The 16062-nt window shown below is 33.5% G+C and overlaps 1 protein-coding gene and 2 pseudogenes across 2 annotated transcripts; all 3 read right to left on the bottom strand.

Annotated features, from left to right (window-relative positions):
- Positions 1 to 1369: 1369 nt before the first annotated feature.
- On the bottom strand, positions 1370 to 5565 carry LOC132190999 (uncharacterized; annotated as a pseudogene). The gene is made up of 6 exons (XR_015909141.1): positions 5398 to 5565; positions 2843 to 2972; positions 2382 to 2551; positions 1942 to 2227; positions 1682 to 1848; positions 1370 to 1541 (listed from the first exon to the last, which is right to left on the bottom strand). The product of XR_015909141.1 is annotated as an uncharacterized LOC132190999 (transcript).
- A 2753-nt stretch (positions 5566 to 8318) lies between these two features.
- LOC132191002 (uncharacterized) lies at positions 8319 to 9914 on the bottom strand (annotated as a pseudogene).
- Positions 9915 to 13537: 3623 nt separating this feature from the next.
- Positions 13538 to 15437, bottom strand: LOC148583891 (uncharacterized). Its single transcript, XM_088510648.1, has 4 exons — positions 15419 to 15437; positions 14552 to 14658; positions 13960 to 14064; positions 13538 to 13867 (listed from the first exon to the last, which is right to left on the bottom strand). Exons 2-4 carry the CDS (start codon positions 14594 to 14596, stop codon positions 13760 to 13762), a joined length of 258 nt encoding a protein of 85 aa, XP_088366774.1. The 5' UTR covers positions 14597 to 14658; positions 15419 to 15437; the 3' UTR covers positions 13538 to 13759.
- Between the last annotated feature and the right edge of the window lie 625 nt (positions 15438 to 16062).

The following is a 16062-nucleotide window of genomic DNA, read 5'->3' as shown; positions in this document are numbered from 1 at the left end:
ACGTTTTTAAATCATAATTTTGTAAAAATATAATTTCAAACAACTTATTTTTTGCAATTTATTATTATTATTTTTAACAAAATCGCAACATCAAACACACTGATCGATTTTTCTTTTGCTTTTTTAGTAGAGCATCGTGAATGAATGGGCTAAGAAAAATTATGTCCTTTTCTTTATCGTGTTTGTGAATAAGTGGGCTCGATGGTAATTGCCCATGTGAATTTCTTTTACTTTTGTTATTTTTGAAATTCGTATGAATTAGACTTTTGCAGCGTAATTTCAAATTGAGAAGCTAATTAAATCCCATATATTGCACCTGATTAATTAAAGGTGCAATTCAGAACGAAAACATTTATGTCTCCTTTGTTACGTGAAATAATTATTATATTAGAAAAATAAATAGTTATTATTGTGATGAGAAAATGTGGAATAAAATAATTAATCTTATTTTCTAGTTTGGTGATAACATATTAATTGTACCAAAATTACTAAAACACTCACAATATATATAATAAAGTAATAATTAATTTTTTAATAAATAATTTGGATTCAAATAGCTTCTCAATAGGCCCAAACCCTCCCCCCCAATTATGGCCCAAAACCCTAAGGACACTTCCTATGGCCCTTTTAGTTTTTTTTTTTTTTTCCTAATTGAATAATAACGGGAGAAGGTTTTGAATTTCTTAACGCTAGGCTTAAACTCCTAAGAGGAAACCCAAATTTAGGCCCAAAATTATATGCTCTTTATGTCTAAAAAAACTTAACTCTTTCTACTTTTTAGATTAAATCACTATTAAGTTCATGTAAAGCTCATGTTTAACTTTAAATCGAGTATATAAAAATCATTTTTTTAGAAACAAAATCATTCTTGGTCGAAAATTTCATGCATAGATATTTCTATGAAAACAATCTTTTCTTGTTAAATTAAATTTAAGTTGATTTTGCATGTATCATTTCATCAAAAATTCAAAGCAAATTTCAAAGCAAATGTACTTATACGAAAACATTATTTTCTTGCTTTCTTTAAAAAAATTATAGATTAAATCTAAGTTAATTTTGCATGAATCATATCATTAAAAAAAAAAAAAAAAAAATCTAATCAAGATATGAAAGCTTTCAATCACAATTTTAGTTTTAGAAACAGTTTCTTTTGGTCAAAATTTATAGACCTTTTTCTTTGATTTTACTTTATTAATCCTAATTAAATAATATAGACAAATAACCATATGATGACGCATGTGTTTATGAAATATAACCAAAAGTTTGACATACCCTTTTGAAGAAAAGAAAAAGGATCGAGAAGACAGAATTGGCAATCTATTATTGTTACAATTCAATGAGACAATGCTTCTCCAATTTAAACATAGTGTTAATTTGAGGAGAAATCCTTAATTAAAAAGGAATGGATATGGCATAAATTTTACATTCAATGAACAAACCATCACGCACCAAGTAGCCCTTTGATGCGTCCTTGAGATCTCTCAATGACAAAAACTCGTGGAGACCATGACCGATGCGAGGATCAGAGAACCAATGGTCAACTGTAAGGTAAAAGTTGATTATATTATGAGATTTTCTTAGATTGGTTTTTCGTGTAACTTTTCAGGAGAATTTTCTTCTGTTCAGGTGGAAAAGAAATGAAGGTTTAGAGCATATTTTTCTAAAAATCAAGAGAACAAACCTGTCTTTTCATGGTGATTGCCATGGATTTGGTCCCTTATTCGCAGCTTGTATTTTGCACACAATGTTTTGTTGGGAGGAAGAGTTTCTGAATCACCTAAGGCGAGATAAAGTGACAAGTATGTGCCTGCTCCTGTTCCAGATCCTTTCGGATAGAGTCTCAACTTCCTGTATACAAAATATAAAGATAAAAGGTTGTGAACAAACATAATAAGTAAAGTTATTTAAGATTGATATAGAAGAGCAAAACTCCAATCATACCATCTTCGCCCTTCAACAGTGAAATGCTCAGAGTAATGAACTTCAGCTTTCATGTCCGTATAGTTGTCAATCCTCCAAGTGAAATAGTTACTCTGAGGTTCATTTATTATTGACAAACTCTCCCCTTTACCCATACATTTAATAACAAAAACTTCCACCCCAAAGACACAAGTGTCGTCAACAAGATAACCATTTGATGAATCATTGAGAGTATCATGGGAAAGCAATTGATCGAATCCCCATTGGGTCTTTAATTTATGGAAGCGTCTTACCTTCCCACTCGCATCTAAGTTGTTAGGTTAACAGGCAATTGTAAAGTTACATATCAAATCCCAACATAAATATATTAGCGATGGACAAACTGCAAGCGAAGCATTAAACTTAAGCTCAAGTACTCTAAGATTGAGTACAATATGAAACTAAGTTTTTGGCGAAGGTACCTTGAATACTCATATACTTGTCTTGGATTTGATCAAACACAAAGAATCTTATGTGCACGTTAACCTCCCACCCAAGTGGAAGGTCATTGGTAGCTACTATTGCCAAGTATAGAGAGATATGACCGTTCACATTGCTATTCTTTTTCCCATTTGGGTAAAGTACCAATCTCCTAGACATAGAAATGAAAATGCTCATATTTTTTTATCCCAAAAAAAAGAAAGAAAAATAAACTGAAAGGAGAAGGGGGGAATGGGAATTTCCTGAAATTAGACTGCCTGAATTTCTGAGCCTATGAAAGGAGACTACGAACCCCACCTACTCTAGTCAGCCTAAGGTGTCAGCCAACCTACCCAAGGTAAGTGGACCCCATAGTCCCGTTCCTTAGGTTGCTTAGTTCAATGAAATTCGGACAACCTAACTTCAAGGGGTCCCAATTTGAAAGAGAGTCCTCAAGATGCACCATTGGTAGCCGCCAACTTCAAACTCGCCCGAGTTACATTTTTCCTCCTCCATCCCTAACAGTTTTGGGAAATTCTTGATTTGAAATGTATAATGAGCTGGTGGAAGATCTCTAGTTGATTGTATGATTCCTGTTCAAAATATATATATATATATATATATATATATATATATTTTGAAAAAAAATAATCAGATTAAAAAAATATGAAGCTAATTATTGTGATAACTTTTTTTTGTTGATAGTTATATATTCAATCAGAAGACATTGGGTTGGACAGTAGAGTGGTTCTTAAATTTCCAAATTTATTATATCAAACCTTAATTTGCCTAATTTATTTAACCAATTGGTAGCTCTCTCCCTCTAAAGAGGGGAATTTTGGGTTCTATCCATTGTATTTGAAATAATTTTGACAGAAGTATTAGGATAGCGTATTCAATCCCATAATTTAGTATATCTATTTACCTTACATAATTGACCTAAAGTAGATTGTGAATAGCTAGCCCGGAGTTGAATGTTACCCTCTTCAAAAATATACTACGAAATAAATAAAAGTTTATAATAGATATGACTGAAATGCAGCTTAGAGTGAGAGTACTTGACTAAGTTGCTCCATCTTGCTGGTTTTAAGTTTATTTTTCAACATTACTAAACTTTAACTCAAATACATGTTTGAGATGCAAGGAAGAATCGACCAAGCAGCTTTTTCATAAATACACTAAGAACATAAAGCAAGTCACCAAAAATCAGAGAGAGAAGGTATACCAGTTCCATCATTGTCAGCCGAAAGAGGGTGTACCACTTCCATGTCTTTCTTTTGAACTCTTCTTTCTCCTGCTTCTGATATTCTGAGGAATTGCTCAAAGAACTACGGCCCTGCATGCATTAAGGAAGGAGTTTCAATATATCTGGGCTACTCCACGGTCGTTTCATTCTCCTGCATGGTCACTTCTGTTACATTTTTTTTTTTTTTTTTCCTAAACGACTTTGTTACTTAGTGAATAGCTCTCAAGGGATTCAGCCACACAACTCAAGAGGAAGGGAAAGAAGAAAATGATTGAAGTACACTATTGATGTACGTACAACGGTGTTGCTCTGCTCACATGGAGGCTCTTAATTAGAACATGCCTTGTGATATGCGATTTCGAATGCCATAAAAAACTTTGGCTTCTCTTAGTGGAAGCCAATTAATTTTCAGATGAGATGATCAAAGACTCAATCTAACACACAATCCTTAGATATAGGAAAATTTGGTAAAATCTCAACGAGTCACCTCAAAGAACAAAATCCGTTTAATTCATCTGTTCTAATATGGACAGAGTTTTCCTCCAAATTGGGTTGAAAGAAATTTGTCAAATCTATTCTATGATATGTGTAACTTTTCATGTAAAAAAAAGTCATCCGCCCACACTAGACCCTCACACATTCAACAGTTTTTTTTTTTTTTTTTTTTTTTAATTCGAGTTTTCGAAAAATTAGAAATCATATGACTATTTTTTCAATAATTTTGGTTGAATTTCAATTATGAAATATGTGTTGCTACCAAACAAAAAAATTGGAACAATTATTCAATTCTAGCATCTTCTATTCCTAATAATACCTATTCATTTTCTTAATAAAATACTAATTCAACAAACCAAACGAGGCGTATGGATGTAACTCTCTTGCCATTCATTTCACAACTAGAGCCAGTCGAAAGGCTTTTCGGCCATTTACCACACACCGACACTACCGCCTCTCACGCTAAACCAGACATGAACTCCCTCCTCAAATAAACATAAACACACTCTTCCCCAGCCACAACACTTTATAACACGATTTGGAGAGGAGAAATTAAGCCGACAATAAAAGATATTTCAGAGGTAGGTCGGTGGAGAATTAGAGAAACATTTTGGATGATATGCCGCTTTTGCTTTCTATTTTAACTTGTCAATTAAAGAAATACAAAAAGTTATATATATCACTTTTTCAAGACCTGTGACGCCTATGATTTATTTCTACATACAAAACACAACACAAAAAAGGCACAAGAAAAAAACAAAAAGAATGAAATAATAATTTATTTATTTTTTAACCTCAGCTTTAACGGCGATTAAATTGGATGAAATCTCCGATCCTGAAAGCCTCGGTCTTCACCTTCCTCAACTAAAGACTCACAGCGTAACTCTGTTTAGAGGAGCCCAAAGCTTTTTGCTTTTGAAGTGCATGCGTTTGGCTTTCTTGACGGCTAAGGCGAATCTTTTTGTTTTCTTCAAAAAAAATCACGTCTCTCAAACTAGAAGGGATTCTCATTATATCTCCCCACACTTTAATTTGCATCAATACCTTCCCAAATTATTAAAATTTGTCAAAGAAGAATAAAAATAAAAATAATTTAAATTAAAATTTTTAAGAATAAAAATAAAAATAATTTCAATAACATTACATACATTGTGATACTTTTTTGTTAATAGTTATCTAAAATTTCCAAACCCAATACTAATTAATAAACTACTTTCGATACTTTTTGACAATTGATACTAAATCAGAGAGAGCATAAGAGATAGAGAGAGATTTACCAGTTTCATCATTGTGAGCAGAGTGAGGATGGCAAGTTTTATCTTCCATGTCTTTCTTTTGAACTCTTGATTCTCCTGATGGATGGGCTATATATGTATTGTAAGGGAGACCTGCTTCTGCTTCTGATGCTTTAAGGAAACTCAAAAGCCTCACAGCATACTTCTCTTTATTGGAGCCAAAAGTAGAGTTCGATTGATACCTATTTGCTTTTAAAGTGCGTTCGGCTTTGTCATAAAGAAAAATAAGCTTAATGGCTAAGGTAAACCCTTTTTTTTCTTTCTTTTTTTTTTCGCTCTTGTGTGTGTTTGTGAATGTGTGGGCTTGATGGTAATTGCCCATGATAATTTCTTTTACTTTTTGTAAATTTGTTGAACTAGAAAATTCTTGAGGATTACTATTGCAGTTTAATTTTAAATTGAGAAGCTGATTAAATACCATATATATATAATTGCCCATGTGAATTTCTTTTACTTTTGTTATTTTTGAAATTCTTGTGAATTAGACTGTTGCAGCGTAATTTCAAATTTGAGAAATTGAGTTCTTTAGTAAAAAATAACAGAATGATTATTATGTTAGGAAAATGAATAGCTATTATTGAGATTATAAAATGTGAAATAGAATAGCTAATCTTATTTCATAGTTGGATAGAGTATTCCTTTAAATTGAGTTGGAGGAATTTCCTTAAACTTAGTCTATAAAAATGACATATGTCACTTGAACATATAAAAAACACGTCTTTTAAATTTTTTTAAAAAATCACATGCATTTCACATGCTATATATATATATATATATATATATATATATATATTTTAAAAAAAGTCATTTTTATAGATAGAGTTTGAAGAAATTCATCCAACTTAATTTGGAGAAAAACTTTGTCATTCTTAGAGCATATTTGGGATTTCGTTTGAGAAATAGATGTTTTAAGTCAAAAAATACTTTTTGACAAAAGCTTCATTTTTAAGCTTTTGTCAAAAGTGTTTTTTTGGCTATTTCTAGGCCTTTTAAACCCTTAAAAGTGCTTTCAATTTTTTTTTACCAAACAAGTGTTTTTTTCTTCAAATGGACTTTTTTAGTGTTAAACGTGCTTTAGACCCCTCAAACGCACACTCAAACAGACCCCTTAGTTTGGTGATACTATATTTACTCTCATTAGAATTGTATCAAAATTACTAAAACACTCAAAATTTATATAATAAAGTAATAATTTTTTTTTTTTTTTTTAAAAAAAAAAAAAAGGAATTTTTTTGATTCAAATAGCTTCCAAATAGGCCCAAAACCACCCAATTATGTCCCAAAACCCTAAGGACGCTTCCTATGGCCTATTCGGTTATGAATTTCTTAATACTAGCATTAAACCTAGGGGTGGGCAGATTAACCGATTACCGGCCGTGTACCGGTTTCGACCGAACCGATATTAACCGTAATCGATATACCGATATCCTTATGGTTAAATTTTTTATACCGATATGCTTATCAGTTCGGTTCGGTTCGGTTAGAAATTTTATATCGGTTAACCGTTTAACCGATATAAACCGTTAAGTATGAATGCCAAAACGACATAGTTTTGAGATTATATATATACCTATGTAATCTTATCTTAATTTTAGTTTGGGTAGGTTTGATTTGTTTTTAGTGATGGCATTGGATGTGATTTCTTTGCCTTTGGTGAAAACATTTTTCATTAACTAGTTTTGTTAGTCTAATTAGCATTCATTATGTTAATTAGTCCATTTGCTTTGGAAAAATGTATTTTATAATATAAAAAAAAATTGTAGTGGATCAATATAAAAAAACTTCAATTTTTAGCCTTAAAAATAAATATTTGGGTCCCAACAAAAAGTATTTGGGCCCTAAAATAACTCATTTTTAATTAGTTATTTTAGCCCAACAAAAAGTATTTGGGCTCTCAAAAGTAAAAAAAACTCATTTTTGACCCAACAAAATAAATCAATATAAAGCCACGGTTAAATCGGTTAACCGGTTTAACCGAACCGTTATAACCGATAATTTCGGTTAAAATTCTTATTGGTTAGGTATCGATTAATAAACCGTTTAACCGAAAATTATCGGTTAATAACCGAAAAGAGCCAAAATTAGACCGTTTTAACCGATACCCAGGCCTAATTAAACCTAAAGAAGAAACCCAAAATTCTATGCTCTTTATGTCTAAAGAAACTAATTCTTTCTTTCTACTATTTAGACTAAATATATATTAAGTTCATGTAAATCTCATGTAAATCTCATGTTTAACTTTAAATCGAGCATATAAAAAGCATTTTTTTTAGAAACAAAATCCTTCTTGGTCGGAAATTTCATGCACAGATATTTCTATAAACACAATCTTTTCTTGTTAAATTAAATCTAAGTTAATTTTGCATGTATCATTTCATAAAAAATTCAAATCTAACCAATATATGAAAGCTTTTAACTTTAAATCTAGTTTATGAAAATCAATTTTTTTTAAGAAACAAAATCCTTCTTGGTCGAAAATTTCAATTAAGCAAGTGTATTTCTATGAAACAACATTTTCTTGCATTTTCTTTTGTAAAAAAAATCTATATTAAATCTAAGTTAATTTTGCATATATCATATCATAAAGAAAAAAAAAAAAAAAAAAAAAAAAAAAAACACAAATCTAAGCAAGATATGAAAGCTTTCAATCACAATTTTTAGTTTTAGAAACAGTTTCTTTTGGTCGAAATTTATGGACCTTTTTCTTTGATCTTACTTTATTAATCCTAATTAAATAATATAGACAAATAACCCTATGATCACGCATGTGTAGTGTGTTTATGAAATATAACCAAAAGTTTTTACATACCCTTTTGAAGAAAAGAAAAAGGAGAGGACAGAATTGACAATCTATTATTGTTACAATTCAACGAGACAAAGCTTCTCTAATTTTAAACATAGTGTTAATTTGAGGAAAAATCCTTAAAAGAGAATGGATATGGCATCAATTATACATTCAATGTGCAAACCATCAAGCACCAAGTAGCCCTTTGATGCGTCCAGGAGATCTCTCAATGGAAAAAACTCGTGGATACCATAACCGATACTAGGATTAGAGAACCAGCGCTCAACTGTAAAGTAAGAGTTGGTCATATTATTAGATTTTGTTAGATTGGTTTTTCATGTAACTTATCAGGAGCATATTTTTGTGAAAATCAAGAGAACATACCTGTCTTCTCATGGGGATTGCCATGGATTTGGTCTTTTACTCGCAGCTTGTATTTTGCACACAATTTTTTGTTGGGAGGAAGAGTTTCTGAATCACCTAAGCAGAGATAGAGAGACAAGCATGTGCCTGCTCCTGTTCTATTTCCCTTCGGATAGAGCACTCAACTTCCTATATCCAAAATATAAAGATAAAAGGTTGTGAACTAACAGAATGAGCAAAGCTATTTGAGATTGACATAGAGTAAAACGCCAATTACCATCTTCACCCTTCAACAATGAAATGCTCAGAGTAATAAATTTGATCTTTCATGTCTGTATGGTTGTCAATCCTCCAAGTGAAATAGTTACTCTGAGGTTCATTTATCATTGACAAACACTCTTCGTTACCAGTATATTTAATAATAAGAACTTCCACCCCAAAGACACAACTGTCGTCAACAAGATAACTGTTTAATGGATCATTGAGAGTATCATAGGAAAGAAACTGATTGAATCCCCATTCAGTCTTCAAGTTGTGAAAGCGTCTTACTCTCCCACTCACATCTAAGTTGTTGAGGTTCACAAGCAATTGTAAAATCACATATCAAATCCCAACATAAATATATTAGCGAGATACATCCAAATGGACAAACTGCAAGAGAAAACAAGTTTTGGGTGAAGGTACCTTGAATACTAAGGTACTTGTTTTGGATTTGATCAAACACAAAGAATCTTGTGTTCACGTTAACCTCCCACCCAGGTGGAAGATCCTCGGTAGCTGCTATTCCCAAGTATAGAGAAATGTAAGCGGTCCCATGGCTCCTCACTTTCCCATTTGGATAGAGTACTAATTTCCTAGACATGGAAATGAGAGTGCTGATATTTTCTTTTATCCCAAAAGAAAACCAAAAAACAGTTTATGAAAAGAGGAAGGGGATCCTCATAATGCACCATTTATAGTCGCCAACTTCAAACTGGCCGGACTCGAAATAATTTTCCTCTTCCATCTCTAAAAGTAACGAGAAATTCTTTACTTGAAATATATAATGAGCAGGTGGGAGATCTCGAGTTGATCTTACGATTCTTGAGATTAAAAAAATAATCATAAAAAAAAGAAAGAAAAGAAAAAGAAATTAGATCGAAATGTGTCGAAGTCGCAGCAGAGGTTTGATAGGGACACAACATATACCCAACTCAAAGCCAACTTCTCTCCTACGTGTCATTTAATTTAAATTTTTTCTTTTTTTTTTTTAAACCAAATCAAAGCTCTCTAAAAATCAAATTTTCAGAAATCTAAAAGTCCTCTCTCACTCCCTCGCGCTCACCCTCTCTATCTCCTCCGGCGAGTTCATCGGCCATCGGAAATCCCCTCTCAGTCCCTCACTCTCCCTCCCGTGCTCACCCTCTCTCTCCTCCGGCGAGTTCTTCGGCCACAAGAAATCCTCTCACTCCCTCGCTCTCCCTCCCGCGCTCACCCTCTCTCTCCCCCAGCAAGTTCTTCGGCACTGGCGAAACTGTCCGTCCGTCGAAAGGTTCCGTCCACTGTCTCTCTCACTCCGGCGACGTCTACAGCCACCGGCAAAGCTCCTGTCTCTCTCTCACTCCGGCGAAGCCAAAGGCTCTCTCTCTCCTCCACCGGTGGTAAGTAATCCCTCTCTCTCCTCTACATTCAAAATCTAGGGCTTTTTGATTTATGTGTAGTGGGTGCTAGAATAGTGTATTAGATTTATATGTCTTTAGGGTTTAGATTTCTGTTTTTTGAATATTATTGGGTATGGATTTGAAAACCAGTATGAAATGGAGTAGAAGAAACACAAGTAAGGTTTAAGCATGGCATAATGAATTTTGAACCGGGACGAAACCAAAATTTCTCATCGGTGGATCAAAGCATGAACGAGAGGCCAAATTATTTATATATTTTAAGGAAAAGTTTTATAAAGGGGTGTTTGTTCTGTCCCTGCTTCGAACTATTTGTCTCGTAATGACCCATCATAGGTATGTAGTAATAGGGATAAAATCAAGATGAAATAGGTTTAGTAGAATTAGGGTTTATTTGAATATTTGAAATCTTATCATTTTTTATGTTATTCATTATAGTCTATTTAAAGACAGAATCAGATTAATCTAATTCCCCCTCTTCATGGCCTCCAACATGTGCATGAACCTTTTCTAAATCACCAACTGTGATGCCTAAACTACCCCGAAACTCCCCTAATATTACCTTACTCCTCACCAGCTGGTGCAAGGCCTTCTCTAGCTTGTTACTTACTGAGCTGAAAGCATGTTCCTCATCAATATTCTGCTCTTCAAGAATCTCCTGCTCTTCCATCTCTTCACTCTTCAAGCCCACAAGGTTAAGGTTTTCTGTTTGGTCCTTTGATTGATCACCATTATATGACTTGTCTCCCATGATATTGTCTTGGATTCCAGGTTCAGCTTCTCTAAGCAAGATAAAGGCATCTTTGACTGCCTCAACAATGACAAACATATATATATCTTTCCTGATCAGATTCTCCATATTATGAGCATCTATGTCCATCTTCAATTTCTTCACCATCTCCCTAAGTAAAAGCATACAAGCATCCTCCCTTCCTAGACCTTCTCCAACTTGGAAAAACTCCCTACTAATTGGGAAGTCATGGAGAAAATCATCTGGAAGTTTGAACTCTTGACTTTGACTTGATGCAGAAGTACTTGCGGTGTCAACAATACTTTTGATGCTCTCACCAAAGACAAAGGAATATATCTCTTCCCTGATCTGGGCTTCAATTTTGCTGCTTTCAAAGTTCTCATTCCACTGTATAATTGTTTCCCTGAAAAACCCTTTATGGACCTATCAGGCACTCCAAATCATAATCACATAATTCAATGAAAAATTCTTTCATAAAACCTTTGAGAAGGGTAACATAGGTCTCCTCTATGATCAAGGTTTGCAAATTTGCATCTTCTTTTTCTTGTTTCAGTTCTTCCTCTTGATCATTTACTGCATAAGAAACTGAAACCTTATCAATCATGATGGTATCTTGGATACTACTCATTAAGCCTTTAATAAATATACATATGGTATCTTTCTCTACAGACCATCTCCATTGTTGCTCTAATGGCTTCATCTCAGACAAAAAAATAGCCCTCTGCATCTTATTCTTCAAAGCTCCAAAATTAGGTTAAGTTTTCACACAAAATTCATTTGGCTATAAGTTCTCTGCAAATCATTCAGCCTGCCGCTCAGCAGGAAGAGGAAGAGTGAGGTAATTCTCCTCTCCCTCCACTCTCATCGCTCTCTCTCTCTCTCTCTCTCTCTCACTCGTGTTCTTTTCAATTTCTTCCTCTTATTTGTCAATTTTCTGTTCCAAATCTGCTGCCATTGGATCTGTGCAATTGTGTACCGGTTTTTTTTTTTCTGGAGTCTTGTAATGGTTTGAGTGTTTGATATAAAATCAGCTTATTCATCGAAAAGAAAAGGAATGGTTGAAAGTGCATACTTGATTGTTGTGTGTTCTGTTCTGGAAATTTATGGTTGTTGCAAAATGGGATAATGTAGTCGAAAGGATTAGTATTTCTAGTTTTTCATTCTACAGTAGCTTAAGAAACCATCTATTTGCTTACCGAGGCATATGAGTGTATGAACAATAGCTAGTGCAACTTGGTAGCAGACTAACCATTAATGCTTCTTTACTAGACAGTAACCTAGTTTTAGTATAGGTACAAACTAGCGCAATTTGGTTGCTCTACTTTGTCAAAATATAAAAGTTTTTGTATATGATATCAAACAATTAAACTTCTCTAATTGTATGTTTGTACCTATAATAAAAACTCCTTATAAGTGTTTTATAGTTTTAACGGTAATGTATTTCTGGGTATTTCTGGGATGATGGCCAATGTTTCATCTTTTGTTTGGGTTATAATTTTGCTTTGACACACCATGATGGCTTTTAACTTTGTATCCCTTTTTTATAGATGTGGATGAAGAAGTTGAAGAATCAAATGTCTTAAGGATCACTTGTTCGGATGAAGAGTTGGATGGAGATGAAAAATTTGAAGAAATAAAGATAGTGAAAGTGTTTGTTAATTTGTAGTTATAACGTGCAAATGATGGTAGCTTTAGGAAAAATAGTGAATTTGGGGCAGTGGGTTTTAGTAGGGTTATTGTTGTTTTAGTGTCTATATTTTTTTCCTCTTCACAATTAATGTGTATCTTAATGTGACATCTAATGTATCTATTATTTCTAGTTCTCTATTTTATGTTTGTTTTGCATATGCGGGAAAGGTTAGAGTTGTCTCAAGTATTAAGTTAAATTTTATCTTGCTAAAAAACTGCGTGTATGTCCTTGAGAATTAGGTTGTAACAAAATGACGTATTTTATAAGAAAATGTAGATGGACGCATTTGCAACCTAAGAAAATGGCGTATTTTATAAGAAAATGTAGATGGACGCATTTGCAGGTCCTAGGCGATCGCCTCTATATGTTTTTCCAACAAAAACCAACTTCAAGTTAAAAAAAAACTAAGATTGAAAGTACAATGAAAGAAAAAGGCAATATAACTTGACAGTATGACGTATTAGAAGTTCAGATATGCTGCAAACTGGTTCTTTTAACCAAAAGGCAATAAGTGGTTAAGATGACAACATCTCATGTTGAATTGCAACTTTTCAATTCGTACCGATACTTAGCTGATTATTAAACCCAAAAAAAACAAAAAACAATCAGGCCACTTAAGCTTAGATGCCTTTCAACATGATGTAGCAATAAGTTAAAAGGCAATAACCATTTTTCCTAGCTATGCTAAATATCACCTCATATTCTCTTTGTCTCCAAAATTGATTTAGCTTTTAAGACATGTATATATTTATTTATGTTTACCGAGGAATCTATCAATGAAATGTGATTAGGTGACAATCTTGTTGCAAAGCTAGAAGTGGATAAAAAACATTTCATGCATAATTATCAAATATCCCTCTCCAGCAACTAAAAAGTGAATAGCTTAAATAGGAAATACAAATGTGATTAATTCCCACGAATTCAACAGAACAAATAAGCACCATGAAAACATCATGTGCAACAAAATATCAAGTCATGTTTCCTAGAACAACAGTTTCTTTATGTTATTTGCACCAGCAACAGTTCATGGATGAGTGCTCTTGGAGTAATCATCAAACTTCTGTTTACCATGAAGATGTTGATCTCTCACTTCCCCATTAACTTTGAACAAGGTTGTTCTCTTCAGCAGTTTCCTTCCTAAAAGCTTGTAGTCTTTCCTTCAATTTCTTACTCTGCTCAAAGTTTGCTTTCCGCTTCAGAGCTTTCTGTCAAAAAAAGTTGAAGATCTTGTTATGGGAATAATAAAATAAAGATCCCAACCAGAGAAAAAACCATGACCCATATAATGAAAACTCACCTCCTCCCTGAAACAACGATCAAGCTTTATTTTGAGATCTGTACATTCACCAAAGAATTTCCCAATGGGATGGTCTATATGACACTTTTGGAACTCCTCAATAATCTGCACAAAATCAGATAGAACAATCATACCAACATCTATCCACTTATTCGCCATCTTCCAACATTTGATTTGAAGAAAAAAAAAAAGAAAAAAGAATGAAATGCTTCCACTGAACTGGACATAAGAATCAAAATTATGACATGGACATTTATAGTTTGTGAAGCAAAACACAGTTCACTTTACATTGATTGCCATAAAACTATTCCAACTTCTCTTGCTCATAGATGATAGGAGGGTTACCATGCCAAAATCACCTTTCCTCTTACTTATTGCTACTCAATCTAGACATATCCCAACTACTCGGATTTGGCTCAAAATCCTAGGACCATGTATCTCATAATATGAACCAAGAAAATTAATAGATATATCCTGTCAAAGCTATCCATTTAAAGTCAGCCTCCACAAAATAAAAAGAAGAGATTTATAAGCCTAAAGAAATTGTGGATAGTAAATCATGAAAAAAGCTAGAAGATGAAGATGGACTCACTTCGGCGCACATCGGGTGCTTGTGTAGTGTTAAAGGAGGATGCATTTTCCTTTCTTTCTTATTTCTTTTCTATTTTTTCTAACAAAATCGCTTCAAGCTGTAGCAATCTACAACCACCACCACCAGCAAAGTTTTACCCTAAAAATGCAATTTTTCCCAAATGAAAGACAAAGCATGAATCTGACTGAGATTGTGCCTCCAATTGGTTCCTAAGCAAATTAAAGCAAAAGGGATCAAAAAATTAAAAACTAAAGATCTTTCATTTTTTCACATAACAATATTTGACAATAGAAAGAACCAATTTTACCCCTAAAAGCAACAATCAAAAATCCGGAAGTACACGAATCAAGAAACAAGAAGCTCCATCACTAATCAAAACCCAGCAAGAACACACAAATATATACAAATTAACAATACAAAGAAACAAATATACCCATAAGCAACAATAGAAAATCTAGAAATACATGAATCAAGAAATGTAAAGCTCCATCATTCATCAAAACCCAATAAGAACAAACACGCACAAAAATAAGCAATACCCAGATTTAAAAAAAAAAATGAAAGCAAAAAATCAAATTGACAAAAAAAATGGAGGAAAGCAAAATCAAATAACATATAATTAATCAGATATTTGACAGCGCGTAAATATATGTATGCATCAAAAACAAAAACAAAAACAAAATTCGCAAGAATTGAACAAAAGCCTAGATGAAAAGAAGGCAATATGTGATTGTCTGAATCAACAAACGCGTGTGTTACATGTAATTGAACAAAGATTCCACAGTAATCGCATCCAATATAATGGCTGCTGGGTACGCAAAGAATAAGAAGAATGAAGACCACAGTTAAGATAGGATCGAAACGCACCGTTTAGTTGGTGGGCTCTTCCTCTTCCCGTGCAAGCTGCTCTGCATTTATTCCCTCACGTGCAAGAAGCCTGTAAATGCAACAATAGAGATAGTAGAAGATATCATTGTAATCTTTTCTTGGCAACAAAATTGTAAATTCAAGTGAGAGAGACAGGAGTTTCGCCGATGGCCGTAGACGTCGCCGGAGTGAGAGAGATAGAGACGGAACCTTGTGCTGGAGTGAGAGAGACAGGAGCGACGTATGGACAGCTTCGCCGGTGGCCGAAGAACTCGCCGGAGGAAGAGGATGAGTGCAGGAGGGGGAGCGAGAGACTGAGAGAGGATTTTTGGATCTAAAAGGTGAGAGATAGACTATGTGTATGGTTTAAAATTCAAACTTTTATTTTTTAAAAGAAAAATGCCACGTAGGAGAGAAGTTGGTCCTGAATTGGGTTTGTGTTGTGTCTTTAACATTTTCCCTGAAGATATGGGTGACGGTGTACTCCATGGCCGTTTCCTTTTCTCTTGCCTGGGGACTTGGTCATATTTATTTCTCTCAATAGGATGAAAAAAGAACTTTTAAGTTTCTCAATAGGGTATTTTTATTTCTCGCAATAGGATGAGAAAAAAAGAAAAAAAGAAAGAAAAGAAAATAAGGAGACT

The sequence above is a fragment of the Corylus avellana genome, chromosome 9, assembly GCF_965113065.1.
Source record: "Corylus avellana chromosome 9, dhCorAvel1.hap1.2, whole genome shotgun sequence".
Lineage (NCBI taxonomy): Eukaryota > Viridiplantae > Streptophyta > Magnoliopsida > Fagales > Betulaceae > Corylus > Corylus avellana.
This window is presented reverse-complemented; position numbering and strand designations above follow the sequence as displayed.

What these genes read in the sequence shown, in the direction of transcription:
- LOC148583891 (XM_088510648.1), bottom strand. Translation starts at nt 14,596, where the DNA reads ATGCATCCTCCTTTAACACTACACAAGCACCCGATGTGCGCCGAA. An exon ending in AGCACCCGATGTGCGCCGAA is followed by an intron (nt 14,065 to 14,551) that starts GTGAGTCCATCT and finishes GATTTTGTGCAG; the next exon opens with ATTATTGAGGAGTTCCAAAA. An exon ending in ATCGTTGTTTCAGGGAGGAG is followed by an intron (nt 13,868 to 13,959) that starts GTGAGTTTTCAT and finishes TTTTTTTGACAG; the next exon opens with AAAGCTCTGAAGCGGAAAGC.